General features: G+C 37.4%; 1 protein-coding gene across 6 annotated transcripts in view; it reads right to left on the bottom strand.

Annotated features, from left to right (window-relative positions):
* The window catches only part of RBM26 (RNA binding motif protein 26), a 77,427-nt gene extending 59,287 nt beyond the window's left edge, over positions 1–18,140 (bottom strand). For all 6 annotated transcript variants that reach the window (XM_044913536.1, XM_021697953.2, XM_044913535.1 and 3 more), the window contains exon 1: positions 18,022–18,140. In XM_044913536.1, coding sequence (XP_044769471.1) covers positions 18,022–18,092 — 71 coding nt within the window. In that variant the 5' untranslated portion in view covers positions 18,093–18,140. The remainder of the gene's footprint in view (positions 1–18,021) is intronic.
* Between the last annotated feature and the right edge of the window lie 1,353 nt (positions 18,141–19,493).

Below are 19,493 nucleotides of genomic sequence, written 5' to 3'. Positions count from 1 at the left end.
ACAGACATCAGCATCATTGCAGCATGAATCCTTCCCTTTTTCTCTCCTCTTTCATTTACAACTAATTAGATATCCATAACTGAAGGGGGAAAAAAGCACCTCTGCACAGGATACCAGAACACCTGAGAGATCTATCCATCTGTGCACCTGAAAGTGAGTGGACTGGACCACAGAGGCTATACCAACAGCAGAGAAGGTGGTGGCTGGTCCAGCAGGAAGCCAGCACAACCTTTCCAGCAGAGGAGGTGGTGGGCAAAGGCAGGAGAATAGGGGTCTGTCTGACCATGCATGCTAAAGCTAGAAAAACCAGCTGCTCTCTCTGCAGAGAGACCACAGTGACTGGGAAGAGGGGAAGGAAAGGGAAGTAGGCAAAGAGAACTGAAGGAAAGGGTCTCCTGCTATCTGCCCTGGGGGGTAAGAGGACCACCCATGGACCTCTGGTACCCCCACAACCACCAACTTGATCCCCTGCAGACCACTAGCATACCGAAAGCCTGAAGTGCTAAGTATACACCTCTCCCCAAGCTCTGCAGCCGTCCTTTGGTCCTTTTTTTTTTTTTCTTTTAAATGTACCTGCTCAACAACCTTAACGTGAGTCAGCTCTGGTAAGAGAAACCAAAGTCTTGTACTATAGTGCCACCTTCTGGGAAAAAATATGAAGCCTCCTAATTACAAAACTGTTGCATTGTTAAGAATCAAAGTAAACAAAACCTTGCCTAAAATAAGAAAGATGTTTACTACTTCAAATGGAGAAGTTGAAGCACTTCCTACCAAACATCATGAAAAGTCACAGTAATATAGTGTCACAATAAAAAATGACAATTTTCCAGCAACTGAACCCAAAGACATGAAATACTGTGATCTAACTGATAAAGGATATAAAACAGCTATTATGAAAAAATTCAATGAGTTACTAGAAAACTCAGAAAAGCAATTCAATTATCTCAGGGATAAAATTAACAAAGAGAAGGAGTATTTTACTGGAGAGATTAAAATTGTAAAAAAAAAAAAAACAACAACAACAAACAAACCCCACAATTCTGGGCTGAAGAACTCAATATATGAAGAATGAATTAGAATGCACTGGAAATGAAGAAGATCCTATGGAAGAGAGAATTAGCACACTCAAGGATAGAAATACAGAAATGATTCAGATGGAAGAGGAGAAAGAACTAAGATTTTTAGAAAAGTAAAAAAACCCAGGGCACCTGGCTGGCTCAGGCAGTAAAGCATAACATTCTTGATCTCAGGGTCATGAATTCAAGCCCCACAATAAAAGTATCTCAAAAAAGAAGAGTGGAAGAAGGGAGCACAGAACATATTTAAATGATAGTTGAGAACTTCCTAAACCCAAGGAAAGAATTGGATATACAAATCCACAAAGCTAACAGAATACCTTATTATACCAACACAAAAAGACCTTCTCCAAGAACATTATATGAAAACTGTCAAAAGTCAACAAGAATTTTAAAGAAGCCCAGGAAAAAAGAGAGTAACTTACAAAGGTACTCCCATAAGGCTATCAGCTGCCTTCTCAGCAGAAACTCTATAGGCCAAGAGAGAATGGAATAACCTATTCAAAACACTGAAAGATAAAAACAACCAGCCAAGAATATTCCACTAGTAAAGTTATTTTTGAGACACAAAGGAGAAAAGAGGTTTTCCCAGACAAACAGAAGTTGAGAGAGTTCAGTATCACTAGACATGCTCATAAGAAATGTTAAGGGGCGCCTGAGTGGCACAGTGGGCTAAATGTCCAACTCTTGGTTTCCACTCAGGTGGTAATCTCAGGGTCGTTAAAATGAGCCCTGCCTCAGGCTCCATGCTCGGCATGGAGTCTGCTTAAGACTTTGTCTCCCTCTTCCCCTCCCTCCCATGCTTGCTTGCTCCCTTTCTCTCTAAAATAAATAAATATTCAAAAAAAAAAAAGTTAAAAAGAGCTCTTCAAGCTGAAATGAAAAGACCAAAGTACAGAAAACTCGGATTAAGGTAATAAATAGAATACTCAGAATACTGTAACTCTTTTTTAGAACAGTATATTACTCTTAACTATGGCACAAAGGTTAAAAAAGCGTATTAAAGAGGCACCGGCTGGCTCAAGTGGTGGAGCATATGACTCTAGATCTCAGGGTTGTGAGTTCGAGCCTCAGACTGGGCATGGAGCCTACATAACATAAAAAAATTAAAAATTTTTAAAAAGTGCATTATTAAAAATACAGCTACAACTTGATAATGAAATCACAATATAAAAAGATATAACTTATGACATCAAAAACATAAAAGGGGAAGTTTAAAATGATGGCATCTTTATAGGCAAATGAAGATAAATTTTTATTAGCAGAAAAAGGACTGCTTGTCTAAGAGATTTTTTATGTAACCTCATGGTAACCACAAAGCAAAAATCTACAGCAGAGACATGAAACTAAAAAAAAACTACAATACAATAGCTATTACAGAGACTGAGCAAATCACCATGGAAAACCAACTTACAGACAGAAACAAAAGGAAAAACAATGGGGAAAGAAAAAAAACAACAGAAGAAAAAAGATGAAATGGCAGTAGTAAATCCTTACATATCAATAATCATCCTAAACATTAATGAACTAACTCACCAATCAAAGCACAGAGTGGCTGGCTGGATTAAAAAAACAAAACCCAACTACGTGCTGCCTACAAGAGACTCATTTCCACTCTAATGACACACATAGGCTCAAAAGTGAAATGATAGAAGAGGATATTCATTCGAAGCAAACAAAAACAAAAAGAAGGTGGGCAGAGCCATAATTACATTAGACAAATAGACTTCAAGCCAAAAAAGGTAACAAGAGTCAAAGAATGTCAGTATATAATGATAAAAGAGTCACTACATTAAGAAGATATAGCAATGTTAAATATACACACTCCCAAATCCTGAGCACTGAAATATATTAAGCAACTAAAAAAGATCTTAAAGGAAAAACAAACATCAATACAATAAGTAAATGTAGGGGATTTCAATACCCCACTATCTGTTACGGACAGATTATCAAGGCAGAAAATCAACAAGGGAACATTGGAATTAAACCAGATTTCAGAACAAATGGTCTTAACAGACCTATATAGAACATTCCACCCAACAGCAGCAAAATAAACATTCTTCTCAAGTGCACATGGAACAGTCTCCAAGACAGAGCACAAGATAGGCCACAAAACAAATCTTGGCAAATTTAAGAAGACAGAAATCATACCAACTATCTTCCCTAACCACACTGGTAGAAACTAGAAATCAACAAGAGGAGAGTAAGAAAATCTACAAATACGTGGAAACTATGCAATGCACTTCCAAACCACTGGGTCAAAGAAGAAACCAAATGGGGAATGAAAAATTATCTTGAAACAAACACAACATATAAAATATTGTGGGATGCAGCAAAAGCAGTTCTGAGAGGAAAATTCATAGCAGTAAGTGCATATATTAAAAAATTAGAAATATCTCATATAAACAACTTAACTTTACAACTCAAGGAACTAAGAAAAGAATAAATTAAGCCCAAAGTTAGAAGAAGAAAATAATAATAAGAGTAGAAATACATGAAATAAATACCAGATAAACATCAGAAAGGATTAACAAAACTAAGAGCTGGTTCTTTGAAATGATAAACAAAACTGATAAACCTTTAGCTAGACTAAGAGGAAAAGAAGTGAACACTCCAAAAAAATAACAAATAAAATCAGAAATGAAAAAGAAGGGTGCCTGGGTGGCTCAGTTGGTTAAGCGTCTGCCTTCGGCTCAGGTCCTGATCCAGGGTCCTGGGATCAAGTTCTGCATCAGGCTCCCTGTTGCTTCTCCCTCTGCCTTTGCCCACCCCCATCTCTCATGAATAAATAAAATCTTAAAAAAAAAAAAGAAAAGAAAAGAAATGAAAAAGAAGGCATTACAATACAATAGCTATTACAGAAATACATAAAATCTTAAGGTACTATGAATAATTATATGCCAACAAATTATATAAACTAGATGAAATGTATACATCCCTAGAAACACACAGCCTACCAAAACTGAATCAAGAAGAAATAGAAAATGTGAACAGACCAATAATTAGTAAAGAGATTGAATCAGTAATCAAAAACTCCCAACATAAGAAAATGCCAGTACTTGATGGCTTCAGTGAAGAAGTCTATGATGCATCTAAAGAAGAATTAACCCCAATCAATCATCCTCATAGTCTTCCAAAATAACGAGGAGGGAACACTTCCTGACTTCTTTTATGAGGCTAGCATTACCCTGACACCAAAACCAGGTAAGAATACCACAAAAAAACTACAGACCAATATCCCTAATGAATACATATGCAAAAAATCCCAACAAAATATTAGCAAACCAAATTCAGGAACACATTAAAGGGATTATACATCACAACCAAATGGGATTTATCCCTGGGATGGAAGAATGGTTCAAAATATGCAAATCAACAAATGTAAGACATATCAATAAAATGAAAGATGAAAATCATACGATCATCTCAACAGATGTAGAAAAAACATTTGACAATATACAACATCCCTTCATAATAAAAAACCTTAACCGACAGAGTAGAGCCATACCTCAACACAATAAAGGGTATCATATAGGACAAACTCACAGCTCACATTATACACAATGGAGAAAAACGGAAAGCTTTTCTTCTAAGATCAGGAATAAGACAATGATGCCCACTCTCATCTCTCCTATTCAGTATAGAACTAGAAGTCCTTGCTAGAGCAATTAGGCTAGTCAAAAGAATAAGAGGCATCCAAATTGGAAAGTAAAAAGTAAAACTATTTCCCAATGACATGATTTTATTAAAAAAAAAAAAAAAAAAAAACCCAAAGGTTCAACCAAAAAGCTTTTGGAACTAATCAAGGACTGCAGTAAAGCTGCAGAATACAAAATCAACATACAGAAGTCAGTTGAATTTCCTTATACTGATGATGAAACACTGAAAAATAAAGAAAACTATCCCTTTCACAATAGCACCAAAAATAATAAAATACCTAGGAATAAATTTAAGCAAATGAAAGATCTGTACAACAAAAACTACAAGACTGTGAAAGAAATCAAAGAAACAAACAAACGGAAAAACATCCCATGTTTATGGAGCGGAGGAATTAATATTGTGAAATTGTCCATCATTGCTCAAAGCAATCTAAAGATTCAGTGCAATCCTGATCAAAATTTCAATAGTATTTTTCAGATAAATAGAACAAGCAATTCTAAGAGTTGTATGGAACCACAAAAGACCCTGAATAGTCAAAGCAATCTTATAAAAGAACAAAGCCAGAGGCACCATACTCCCTGATTTCAAACTATATTACAAGGTAATTAAAAGTATGGTATTGGCGGGCGCCTGGGTGGCTCAGTTGGTTAAGCGACTGCCTTCGGCTCAGGTCATGATCCTGGAGTCCCTGGATCGAGTCCCGCATCGGGCTCCCTGCACGGCGGGGAGTCTGCTTCTCCCTCTGACCCTCCCCCCTCTCATGTGCTCTCTCTCATTCTCTCTCTCTCAAATAAATAAATAAAATCTTTAAAAAAAAAAAAAAGTATGGTATTGGCATAAAAACAGACATAGATCAGTAAAACAGAACAGAGCCCAAAAATAAACCCATGTAAACATGGTCAATTTATAACAAAGAATTTACAATGGGGAAAGCATAGTCTATAGTCTCTTCAATAAATGTTGTGAAATTTGGAAAGTCATATGCAAAAAACTAAAACTGGACCAAAATCTTATACCATATACAAAAACTAACTCAAAATAGATTAAAGACTTAAACCTAAGAGACCTGAAACAAAGGTCTCAAAGAAAACTGGTAGTAAACTCCTTGACATAGGTATGGCAGTGAGTTTTTGGACACCAAAAGCAAAAGCAATAAAAGCAAAAACAAGTGGGACTACATCAAACTAAAGGCTTCTGTAGAGCAAACAAATCCGTCAACAAAATGAAAGACAACCCGCAGAAAGGGAGATTTTTGTAAACCATAAATTGGAAGGGGTTAATATCCAAAGGATATAAAAACTCCACCTGGGCGCCTGGGTGGCTCAGTTGGTTAAGCGACTGCCTTCGGCTCAGGTCATGATCCCAGGGTCCTGGGATCGAGTCCCACATCGGGCTCCCGGCTCAGCGGGAAGCCTGCTTCTCCCTCTCCCACTCCCCCTGCCTGTGTTCCTGCTCTCGCTGTCTCTGTCTCTGTCAAATAAATAAATAAAATCTTTTAAAAAATAAATAAATAAATAAATAAATAAAAATAAAAACTCCACCAACTCAAAAACAAACAAAAGCAAAGATTCCAATTAAAAAAATGAGAACTAAATAGCCACTTCCCCAGAGGACATCAAAATGGTCAAGAGACACATGAAAAGATGTTAAATATCATGAATCATCAGGGAAATGTAAATCAAAACAACAAGGAGATACTGCCTCACACCTATTAGAATAGCTACCATCAAGACAAGAAACAGGGGCGCCTGGGTGGCTCAGTCGTTAAGCGTCTGCCTTCGGCTCAGGTCGTGATCCCAGGGTCCTGGGATCGAGCCCCGCATTGGGCTCCCTGCTCCGTGGAGAGCCTGCTTCTCCCTCTCCCACTCCCCCTGCTTGTGTTCCCTCTCTCACTGTGTCTCTCTCTGTCAAATAAATAAATAAAATCTTTAAAAAAAAAAAAAAAAAAGACAAGAAACAAAGATGCTGGTGAGGATGTAGTAAAGAGAGAACCCTCATATATTGTTGGTGGGAACAAAAAGTGGCCCAGCCACTAAAAAAAAAACAACATGGAGGTTCCTCAAAAATTTTTAAAAGATCTATCCTTCAGTGAACAACTCCACTTCTGGGTATGTACCCAAAGGAAATGAAAACAAGATTTTAATGAGATATATGAATTTCCATGTTTATCACAGCATTATTCACAACAGCAAGATCTAAAACAACCCAAATGCCCATCAACACATAAATGGATAAAAAAGATGTGGTACATAAATACAATGGAATATTATTCAGCCACAAGAAAGGAAGATACCTTTCCTTTTGTGAAAAAAAGAGATGGACCTTCAGCACATTATGCTAAGCAAGATAAATCAGACAGAGAAGGATAAGTACTGTATGAATCACTTACATGTGAAATCTAAAAAAACTTAAATCTGTGAAAAACAGAGTAAAATGGTGGCTACCAGGGACGGGGGGGGGGGGGGGGAGACAGGCGTCATGGTGTTTAAGGGTACAACTTGTAATGAGTAGTAAATAGGCCATGGAGACCTAATTCACAGTATTACAGACACTGACAATAATATTGTACTATAATTGTGATAAATATCACTATATCGACAATCATATTAAGATACATAAATGAATTAAAGTGACACACTTTACACGTTAAACTTACACTATGCTACTCGCAAATTTATTCAACTAAAAAAACTATATTACAAAGAGCAACAAATGATCTGCTGAACAGCGTATTTTAATGCTTATATGTAGAATCTGTAATCATTCAAGTATTTTTCACTTTTGGTAACTTTAAGATTTGTATAAATCTTAAACTTGTAGAAATGCTTTTTCATAACTTTTAAATTGCCAGTCAGCAATGGAAAATTAATAATTGGAGAATGTGGGCAAAGCATCAGGGAGTGTCAGAATAGCAGGATGCAGAAAGTTATAAAGTCAAAAACAGACCAGAATTTATACTGACATACTATCTCTCCTTCTGTCACTTTTTAAATGGCTCTCTGAGACAAGAACACTAGAGAAATTACTTGCCACAACGCCCCCAAACATGACTTCAAAAAACAAGTTTATCTGAACTACTGGATTTATTAAACAATCACCACCAAAAGCACACCTGGCTGAGCTTTCAAACACACATCTTTTAATGTTAAAAAGGCCTCCAACAGCAGTATTAGCTGACATCTGGAAAGTAATTCCTCTCTAATGAGAACTGGGAAGGGGTGGGAAGAGAAGGAGAAGCAAAAAAGAGAAGGGAAGGGGAAGAAGAGAAATGGAGAGAGAATGAGAGGGAGGGAAAGGAAGGAAAGAAGGAAAAGTTAGAGAAAAAGAAACTACATATGGCAAGATGTTCACTGCAGTTATTTATAAAGTAAAAAAAAAAAAAAAAAAAACCCTAGGAAACGAACTAAATTACAAGTAAAAATATGATTTAGTAAACTATGGTAGAGCTACTCAAAACTGGAATCAGACATTTTAAAGGTATAAAGACTACATATTAATATTAAAAGTGCTAGGATGAAAAGTGTGAAGGACTTTAACTTTTCATTTCAAAGCCTTCTGACAAGTTTTCTTTCTTGTAACTATGTGCAGGTATTTAATACTTTAAGAAAATAAGCTAATTTTTTTTTCTACAAAGTAATGCCCATGTCTTAAGCACTATTAAAATAAATTATATAGTATATTCACATAATGTAATACTATGGAGCCACTGGGAAGAACAGGAAACTAAAGAATAGTATGGGAGGATATGTAGAGTGTCTGTTACCCATGTCAGTAACATATGAACAACATGATCCTGTCTATGTTAAAAAATTACAGTTGACCCTGGAACAGTGCAAGGGTTAAGGGTGACAACTCCCACATAGTCAAAAATCTGTGTATAACTTCTGACTCCCCCAAATCTTAAACCCTACTAGCCTGTTGACCAGAAACCTTACCAACAATATAAATGGTCAATTAACACACATTTTGTATGTTATATATAATTATATATTGTATTTTTACAATCAAGCTAGATAAAAGAAAATATTAATAGTTATTAGGAAAATACATTCACAGTATGGCAAAACATTCATGTATAAGTGGACCCGTGCAATTTAAACCAGTGATATTTAAGGGTCAACTGCATATACCTACATAAACATAGAACATGTATGTTTATTTTTATAAATATACAATTCTGTATTTACATATGGGGATCAAGAAGGGGGTTAGGAAGACTCACTTTTGGTTTATATTTCTATACTATTTGAGTTTTTATTAAAACAAGTATGTATTATTTTCAATTAAAAAGAAAAAGAAAAATTGTGTTAAATTAACTAGTCGATACTAAAAAAAAAAAAAAATAGCACCGGCATTATTAAAACTATATAGCATGCATTTGACAATGGAATACTACTCAGCAGTAAAAAGGACCAAACTACAGGTATATGCAACAATATGGATAAATCTCAAGAACATTTTCAGAGGGGCTCCTGGGTGGCTCAGTCGGTTAAGCGTCTGCCTTCGGCTCAGGTCATGATCCCAGGGTCCTGGGATCGAGCCGCACATCGGGCTCCCTGCTCAGCCGGAAGCCTGCTTCTCCCTCTCCCACTCCCCCTGCTTGTGCTCTCTCTCTCGCTGTGTCTCTCTCTGTCAAATAAATAAATAAAATCTTAAAAAAAAAAGAACATTTTTCAGAAGTAAAAAGAAGTCCTACTCAAAAGAGCACCTATTCTAAAATTTCATTTATATGAAGTTCCATAACAGGCAAAGCTAATATACACTGGGAAAAAATCAGAACAGTGCTTATTTCTATGGGTAAATGGTAGCACAGGAAGGGGAATGAGAAAGCTTTCCAGAATGGTGGGAGTGTTCTTTATTTTGACAGGGAATTGAGTTACAAAGATGTACACATTTGTCAAAACTCATCAAAGGATACACTTTAAGATCTGTGTACACTATTATCACTTCTCGGCCTTTTGGCTAAGATCAAGTGAAGATCTGTGTACACCATTGTATACAGATTATATCAAACTTTTTTTAAAAACTATAAATACTGAACTCTAATGATAGGCATAAATCCTTAGGGGTAAGTTCACTAACATCTGCAATTTACTTTAAAATACATCAAAGAAGGGTAGGGGCAAGTACACTAAAATATTAACAGCAGAATCAAAGTGATGGGTATACACGGGTGTGTCATGTGATAAATATATACACTGTAGTACTTTTTGTCCCATTCATCAATACAGATGGTTAAATTATGGTATATCCATTACATTAAAATACTATGTAACCTTAATAAAAAAGACAACACTTTTATGTATTATGTGGACATCCAAGTATGATATCAATTATGTAAAGAGGAGAAAGAATACATAAACATATTTGCTTGTGTGTTGGTAAAATATCTCAGGAAGAATCACTGAGTAACAGATCTCAAGCGAATTCCATTATTTCATACAAACACACAATACTAAATATGACCCCAAGATAAAAATAAACTTTCACCTGTTTGAGAAGTTACTATTTGTAGATTGAAAAGGATTTTTCCACAGAAATGAGGCAGTGGGAGTAAGTAAGTGACTAAGTTTGGTAGGAAGGGCTTATACCATCCACTCATTTCTCTCATTCTCTATCCTCTGGGACTAAGGAAGCAGGAGGAAGAAAAAAATATTCCTAGAAGCTTTTTAGCTCAAGCTTGAATTAGTCACTCTTGATGTGTAGACACCAAACACTGGAATACCTTACTTTCTGTTTTGCTCATAATAGTATCTGTCTTTTGATTTATATGCATACAAAATAATTTGGGAACTATTGTAAGCCAAAGACAAGGATATGCTAAAACATACAGAAAATGCTAAATCCATTTTAACTACTCAGCACTCAGATGAAAAAGACAAATAAGGTTGCAGCAGTAAAATGTGGTAATGAGAGTCAACTCAACAAAAGTTAAAGGGATGAAGAAGGTAATGAAAAATATTTTAACCAATAATTAATTATAGAAAAACTCTTCTACCAGCTGTAAAATTCATCAGACTAGAATTATCATTTGGCATTCTTTTCTGAGCAGGTCCATGGAGGCCAGCAGCTTGCACATAACAGAATTCAAAAATACTTTGAGTAAATGTTATTAATATTTTTCAGTGTCCTTTCCCCCTAAAAAAAAATCACTTAAGCTTTACATAATCTGAAGGTCCTATGAAGTAAAAATAAAGAGAAAGAGACCCAGAGATTAGTGACTTTTCAAATTGCTCACATATCTGTCGCTCTGAAATAAAATTCTCATTACAGTACGGTAGATTTGAGTTTACACTTCTCTCTGCTTAGTTTATGGTTACATAAACTAGAAATTTCAACCAGTGCATTTAATATACCACACACAAGGCATGTGCTGGGTGCTGTATACAACAGGAAGACAGTTAAATCTATGATTTGGAGTCTACTTTCAAGGACCTGAGATTCTAATAATGAAGATAAAATAAATGAGAATTAATGACTAAACAAGTATGCAAGTGATGAATGTCATAACTGATGCAAACTAGTGCTAGGAGAGAAGAGTCATGTCACTCCTTCCAGATGGATGGGTCATAAATAACATTCTGGAAGAACTGGAATCATCCTTGACCTTTGATTTCAACATATATAAAGGAAATGGAGAAAGGCAGTATATTATAGCGCACAACAAAGCTCTGAAATCAAAATGTCTTGTCTTGAATCCTTTCTCCATTATTTATTAGCTATGAATGAACCACATTACTTAATCTGCCTATGACTCAATTTCCTCATATTTAAAATTGAAGTAACAGAATCTAGATCACATTCAATGAATACACAATGATTACGATATGATAAGCACTCAATGAATGTTACCCTCTGAAAGTTGGGGAAAGAGGACAGGATAAACAATGTGATACAGAAAAAAGTTCAGCTTTGCTGAAATTAAGACTCAAAAAAAAATGGGAAGATATAACTAGAAGGATAAGCAGATTATACATTTTGAAAGCTAAGTCAAAATGTATGCAATTTATTTAAGAGTGCTAAAGATTTTGATCAAATCAAAGGATATAAACAAGGTTGGGCATCCAGGATGGAACTAGAAGGGAGAAAAAAAAATGTAAGGGTTTAAATAAGGAATGTGAGGCCCCCTACTGAGCAATGTCATTAGTAAGAATTATTAAAAGAAAGAGATAGAACCCAATGATTAACTGAAGGGGGAGGATGAAGGGAGGAAAAGCTAAAAAATAAAATTTCAAGCCTGGAAAATTTGAGGAAATGAAATGCAAATTAGTAAATTCAGAGAACATTTACTTTCAGAAATGTAGTTTGAAGTTCATATGGGAGAACCAGGTAGATATACAGCTAGCAACTGGAATAAGAGCTTAAGGCTTTGAAGAGAGGTTAAGTCTAAACATACATATGTGAAAAATAATGTAGAGACCAGAGGTTCTCTTGGAAAAACTCTGAAATTCAATGCAAATTTATATATATGCAATATCCTAAGGAAGGAAGTCTTTAATCAAACTTTCAAAGACTCCAAAACACACACACACACACACACAGGTTTTAAGAACCACTGGAACAGATTATAATGGAAACTATCCATGGGAATGAATGTGAATGAGGTGACAGGAGTAGAAGTAGTTGAGGGAAAAAAAGGCATGGAAACAGAATTTGAAAAAAACATAATTAAAAGGCAAGAAAATGAACTAAAAAGGACAGAGCTGATTTGAGAAGAAAGAGAAGCAAAGTATTAGGGATTCAAGATATAAGAAGTTAAAAAAAAAAAAGGCAGCATCAACACTGCTTTATGTTATACATATAGAACATATAAAATTTATATAAAATCTCTACATTTAATAAATTCATTGGTAACACTGAGGTAAGCAATTTTGTGTATAAGAAAGAAGAAACTATATGACAAAGGATTAAGAACTAAATGGTTGGGGACAAAGGAGTGAAAAATTAAAGACTGACTACTATTTCTAGATTTACTAGTGAAAAGAAAAGCTAGCATGAAAATGACTGGAAGAAAAGTAAGATTTTATTTTTTGTTTTATTTTTGCTGCTACTGTTGCTGAGTTTTTCTTCCTTAAGGACTAGGAAATTTACTTTTAATGCCAAAAGGAGTCTGTAAAAAGAGAAGGATCAAAGAAGGGAAACAGGAATAAAGTTCAGCAGTGAAAAGATCACCTTTCAATTCTTCCTGTAAAACGGGAACAAAAATAATTTTAATGTGGTGAGAAAGGTATAGTTAACAAGTGTGGGTGAAGGGAGAAAGAGACTACAAAAACTGTGAAAAAGTTTCTTTCTTAAACTGTAAAGCACTGATAACCATGATGCTTTTGAACTTTATTCCTTTATAACTGCAGCTCGTATTATGAAAATGTAATAGTAAAAAAGTGCATACGGTAATAGGGCAGAATACACTATCTTGTGTGGTAGCAAATTAAGAACATGGCTCTAGAGGCAAAAAAGCAGGAGTTTAAATTACTGTTTAGTCACATCCTATGGCTAGCTGTGTGACTCTGAACAAGTACCTTAAATTTGTGCCTCAGTGTCATCACTTGCAAAACGGAGGTAACAATCCAACTCTCAGAACTTGGAAGTAATACAAAACTTTCAACAATGCATACAAATGCAGGTGGTAGTGGCAGCAGCAGTGGTAGTGATAAGAGTTAACAGGAGCAAGTAATGTAACCTATTTATGTTTAATCAAGCAGTATTTAAGGAGGGAGGGAAGGGCTAGGCTCCTAAAAATGTGACTCGGGGCCGCTGGGTGGCTCAGTTGGTGAAGCATCCAACTCTTGGTGGCTCAGGTCATGATCCCAGGGTGTGAGATGAGCCTGCAGGGTTCCAAGCTCAGCAGGGAGTCAGCTTAAGATTCTCTTTCTCCCTCTCCCTCCCCCCACCCCGCGCACTCTCTCTTGGGGCGTGGCTCTCTAAATGAATTAATTTAAAAATCTTTTAAAAAAATGCGTCTCAAATCTTTCAACTACAAAAATATCTAAGCATAATTCCCCCTATTATACCAATAAGGAAAGGGGAGGTTCATTTGCCTAGATTACTCAGTTAATAAGTGGCAGGAATTAGATGTGAACATTAGTTTATATGGTTACAAAACTTGGCTTCTTTCCGCTACACATTACCGCCACACCACTACACAGCAGCAGGAGCACAAAACTATGCATTCTGTTCTTTACTACTAACCTCACAAAATCTGGGCACATCATTAAGTCTATCTGCCTCTCCATTTTCTGAAAAATTAAGGAGTTTTTTCAAATTTGACTTTGAAGTTTCCCTCCAGTCTATCTGCCTCTCCATTTTCTGAAAAATTAAGGAGTTTTTTTCAAATTTGACTTTGAAGTTTCCCTCCAGCTAAAATAGTCCATGATTTTATTAAGTTACCACATTTAGTCATGTGTAAACTCATAAAAAGTTTCAAAATACAGCAGAAAACCTTTTCTGTTTAGAAAACAAAAACAGAAAAATTGAACAACAAAAAAGCTTAAAATTGTTTTTCCAGGACTTCACATTAGCAAAAAGAATGTTAAAGAAAAGACCAACATCTAATTTCATTTTATTATAGCAAGTATGACTAAGCAAATGTTTGAGAGAACAAAATATCAATCTTAAGTATTTCAAGATGCCAATTTTAACAACTACATTTTCAATAATTTATGGGGAAAAAAACCCCACAAAACCCAGAGCCCTGACACATCGACAGACCTTATAATCAAGTAACAAGCAGATTTACCGACTTTCATTTCATGCCAAAACACTGCAACCAGGCTGGGTTTTTGTTTGTTTTTATGTCAATCTGAAAACTCTCCTGCCCTAAAACCCTTCACTGGCTTCCCACTATCCTTCAATTAATATCCAAAATCCTTAACATGACTCAACAAAGTCTTGAATGATCCAGCTCCTCCCTCTGGAGGTATCCAATGTTATTCCTCCCTTTGCTCTTTTTTCAAAAATTTCATTTCCCCCAAGACACTTCTTTTTCTTTCATTTTAGGGCTTTCATACAATCTGTTCTTTAAAACCTAGAATGCTTTCACAGCTCTCGCACCCTTTTGTCCTAGCAAACTGCTACTCATTCTATTAAGCTAAGATCAAATGTTATACCAGCAAAAGCCTTTCCTGACCTTCCAAACACATTTTGACAGCATTCTGGACTTCATAATAATCAAAGGTCTTATAATTACTTGTTCAACATCTGTCTTCCCTGCTAAATGGTAAACAATATGAAGATAGTTATTGCAGCTTGTTTCCCAATATTCCCAATATCTAACACACTGCTCAGTACAGATTAAGTACTCAATGTTTGCTGAATTAACATATTCAAAATGCAGGGGAAGTCCAAAACCATGAGATACTTTACTAGCACAAGTAGCTAGAAAGTTCATACAAGTTTTGAGTTATATTCTACCCTTGGTCCTTCAAATGTTACTCCTTCAAATAGGTGCTATTTGGCAATTATACTTTTAAAGTAAAGCAAAAAATCCCTTTAGATAACACATCTTAAAGCTTCACAAACCCAAGGTTAGAAACCACAAGTCTTAAACAATTGGAATCAGCTTTAAGTCATTGAGAACACACCTGAAATGCAATGAAAGGGACAGGAACTTGGATAAAGGCTCAATTTTACCACAGCAATATACATTATGAAAGGACCAATCCCAATTCCTACCACTGTCTAGGCTGTACTAGCAGCCTTATTTATCCTAACAGTAATGACTGCAGTGCTACAGTCATCTAAATAGGCTATGATATCTGAAACATGCTTTATTAAAATCTCTACATTTAATAAATTCATTGGTAACACTGAGGTAAGCAATTTTGTGTATAAGAAAGAAGAAACTATATGACAAAGGATTAAGAACTAAATGGTTGGGGACAAAGGAGTGAAAAATTAAAGACTGACTACTATTTCTAGATACTACACACTACATAACTATAAATAATTCTCTTTTAGGTTATAGCATAACATAGAGATATTAAACCACTCCCTTGTATAACTGTAGCTAATGTAACATTGTGTCAACTCAGAAAATTTTTTTTAAAAAGGAGTGCTATTTAAACTCAAATCTTTTTTTTACGTTTTCTGTTCACCTAATACTTATTGAGCGCTAATTACAAACCAGGCAGTGTCTAAAGAGTCTTAATATATATTCATTATTTCCCCATACAGATGAGGAAACGGGAGGCACTGAGTTAAGTAATCTACCCAATATTATACAGCTGGTAAGTGGCAGAGGCAATATTCAAAGCCAGTCATTGTGACTCCGGAGTTTGTCCTCTAAATCACTACAACCACTGTTGCACGCTCTCTCTCCATCCACTGAAATAAGGCTTCTATCTGGACCACCTCACTTCAATAAAACTATTTTGCTAAGGTCACCAATGACTTCTACCTTTCCAAACTTAAGGACCATTTATCTGCCTCCACCTTTTTCATCCACTCTGCAGCATCCCATCAAGTTGACAACTTGCCTCTCTTGCCATATATTTTTCGTTAGTAACATAAATCTCAGTCTTCTACCTCAGATGTGGGCCCTCCTTTCTTACCTATCAACATATTCTTACTAGGAAATCTCCCACAATTCTATGGTTTCAAATACTCTCTGCATGACTCTAACTTTCTCTAGTCCTGCCCAAGTTCTAGACTCAACCCAACCACCTCTTAAATATCTAACTTGGATGTGTAACAAACACCAATTACCTTTCCACCTCCCCTCAACCTGTTCTCTCCCAGCCTTCTCTATTATCATCCATCCAGCTGTTTAGGCTAACTTCTTAGTCATTATCCTTGATGTCCCTTTCCCTCACCTCCCACATCCAATCCATTAGCAAGTTCTATCAGATCTACTTATAAGACATATTTCGTTCTGTCTCCACTATCACTATAATATAAACGACCTACATTTCTGCCTACAATGCCCTTCAGAATAGTCTACTTTCATTCTTGCCCCCTTAATCTCCACAAAGTGAGCAGAATTAAAACAAAATCAAATCAGTCCCTGCCTGCTTTAAATTATCTAAGGTCTCACTGTATTTTAAATAAGATCCTAGCTCTTGACCATGGCCTCAAAGAACCAAAATAATGTGGCCCCTGCCTAATTCTCCAACCTCATGTTATTCCATTCTCTCCCCCATCACAATGTTCCTTGCAGCCACAGTTACCTTTCTTCTCTTCCTGGAACACACTGTAATCATCTGCCACAGGGCCTTTGCACTTGCTGTTCCTTCTGCAAGGAACAGTCTTTCTCCAGACTTTGACACAGATGGTTCCTTCTCCTCCTTAAGTGTTGCTCAGATGCTACCTCCTGTGAGAGACCTTCTAATCAGTCTTTTATATAACCCTCTATTATTACAACCACCACTGCTATTTTAATCTGAAGTTATCTTATTTCTTTAATACTCATCTATCACTGTGTTCTCAATTTGGAATTTAAAAGCTCTGTCACCAAAGCCTCCCACAATATACAGCAGGCGCTTAATAAACTGATTAGATGAATGGATTTTCCCTTTTTCATTTTGTTTATTGTAAATCAACTAACTTTGATAAAGCACCTGGCCCAAAATATATTTTGTATGTATTAAAAGATAAATCCTTAAAACACTATTTTTTCCAGTATAAAACATTCCAGCACTCTGAACACCCCCTCCCCACAGTCCATCTACAGCATCCTACTTAAAACTGCCAAATATCCCATATGGATAAATAACATTTTCTTCCTCCTCTCCAAACTAACAAACGTGTAAGTAGGAAAAAGGAATCTTACTGGGCACCTTAGCACCTGTTACATCTTCAATCAGTTAAGAGAGGTGCGGGTGAGCCAGATAGCACATGGGAAACGTGGCCTTTCTTTCCGGGACTGTATTTAGGTAAAACGTGAGTGGCTTACATTAGAACTGCCCTAATCCCGAATAAGGACCATTCACTTCATTTAAAGAAACAAGGTAAAATAGTCTGGGCAAGAGGTAAGGCTCGGATTCACTAAAAGAAAAGAAACCGATTTGGGGGCCCTCATCAAATGTGTGTGTAGGTTGGAGTCGGTCTACATATAACGGGAAAACAAGAAAAGAAGGAATCAGTTCAAGGACCAACTCAGCGGTAAGATAAAGATCAGCTCAGGCTCTCTGGAGTATCCTGAACCTGGAAGCGAGGGTGGAAAAGAAAAAAAACACAAAACCCTGGGATCTCTGTTCACCGCTTCGGCCTCCATCACAGGCACTTCGGGAACTGTGCCCGCCTATCTCCCAGTTCCATCCCTGCAAGGAGATAGCCCCCGGATACTCACATGGGCTCGAGAGTCTTGCTGAGCCAGGACTTGAGTGCCTCGAAGTTTTCAATGATCATTTTAGAAACCATCCACAGCGGCCCCGAGGCCCGTCACACTCCTCCGCCCGCCCAGGTCGCTGCCGCTACAGCCGCCGCTGCCCCCGCCCCCTCCTCCGCGCGCCGCCCGCGTGGGCCGCGGTGGGAGGCGCCGGTGGCAGGTTCCCGCGAGCCCCGATCGGCGAACAGCTCTGCGGGTACCGTCGCAGGCCGCGAATCCACGGGGTGCCAGGAGCTCCCCGTCCCCGGACCCCGGCTGAGGCAGCAACGGTTTGCCCGGGCCCTCCCCCTTCCCTCCACCCGAGCAAATCTTCTTGGACCGGGAGGGCGACACACGCCTAGATCCGAGCTCTCACTCAGCCTTGGGATAAGGTGGTGTCGGCAACGCAGAACAGGCAAAAGTGAAGAAAGCGAAGACGAAGGGCAGCTCAATGGGAACGATTCGGGGGGTCTTCCCGGCTCCTAGCACCCCCAAGAAGATGGCTGCCGATAAATCTCGCAAGAATTGATGAAGTCTCGCGGTGACTCCCGGAGCCTGCTGGGAAGAGACGTAAGACCAGCCGAGAGCGCGCTGGTTGAGTGCGGTACTTCGATTTTTTGGTTATTTGCGTGTTTCGCGGCCTTTGTGCTTTTTTACGCCTTGGTCCGCGTACGGAATAAAGATTTCATTTTTTACAAGAAGGGAAAGGCCGCTGACTCCAGAAACAGTGGGAGTCCCACTTCGTCCTATGTAATAGACGGCTATGGCGCATCAGTAGGAACGAACCTCCGGACTGGAGCGCTCCTTGAGAGCGTCTACACGTTGTGCGAGGACTCACGGCGGCCAGTGGGTTCCAGGTGTGCTGTACCGCCTCCTCCGTTTATCTCAGTGTCCTGCAATACCGTATTTTGTGCTCTGTGGTGTGGACAAGATTGGGAAGCACAGGCTGCTGTAATCTAACCCTCTGAGACTTCAGAGGATTAGTGTCTTGTCCAAAATTAGTCGACTTGATCGCAGAGAGGTAATGATCTAGGGATGCCCCCAAAGAAAGGTGAAATAACCTTGACGGTTCTGAAATAGTTTTCAACCAGCTTAAACTTCGGACTTTTCCCCAGCTAAAGATAAGAACAGTGTGTTTTTAATTCTCTTCACTTAGAGCCGATTCAGCCACAGATAGGAAATTAAATAGTATCAAAAGAGCCTTCATATCAGCGTCCTAAATAAACTTCCCTTCTCCTGGGGAAGTTTGAATCATGTCTGTGTTGTTTTATTTGCTATTATTTACTATGGTTAAGGTACTAGGTGGGGTTTTGCAAAAGGTCTAGTGCCTGTAAACTATAATGAAATGAAAATAATTAGCAACATAAAGACATTTAGAGTAAGTAGACCAATAAAAGCTCTCGTGGTAGGCAGTGGTAGACGAAATTGTCCTTAAGAACTCTTGAGTTTATAAT

Source organism: Neomonachus schauinslandi, chromosome 3, assembly GCF_002201575.2.
Source record: "Neomonachus schauinslandi chromosome 3, ASM220157v2, whole genome shotgun sequence".
Taxonomy (NCBI): Eukaryota; Metazoa; Chordata; class Mammalia; order Carnivora; family Phocidae; genus Neomonachus; species Neomonachus schauinslandi.
Note: the sequence above shows the minus strand (reverse complement) of the source record. Positions and strands in the feature narration are given on the sequence as shown.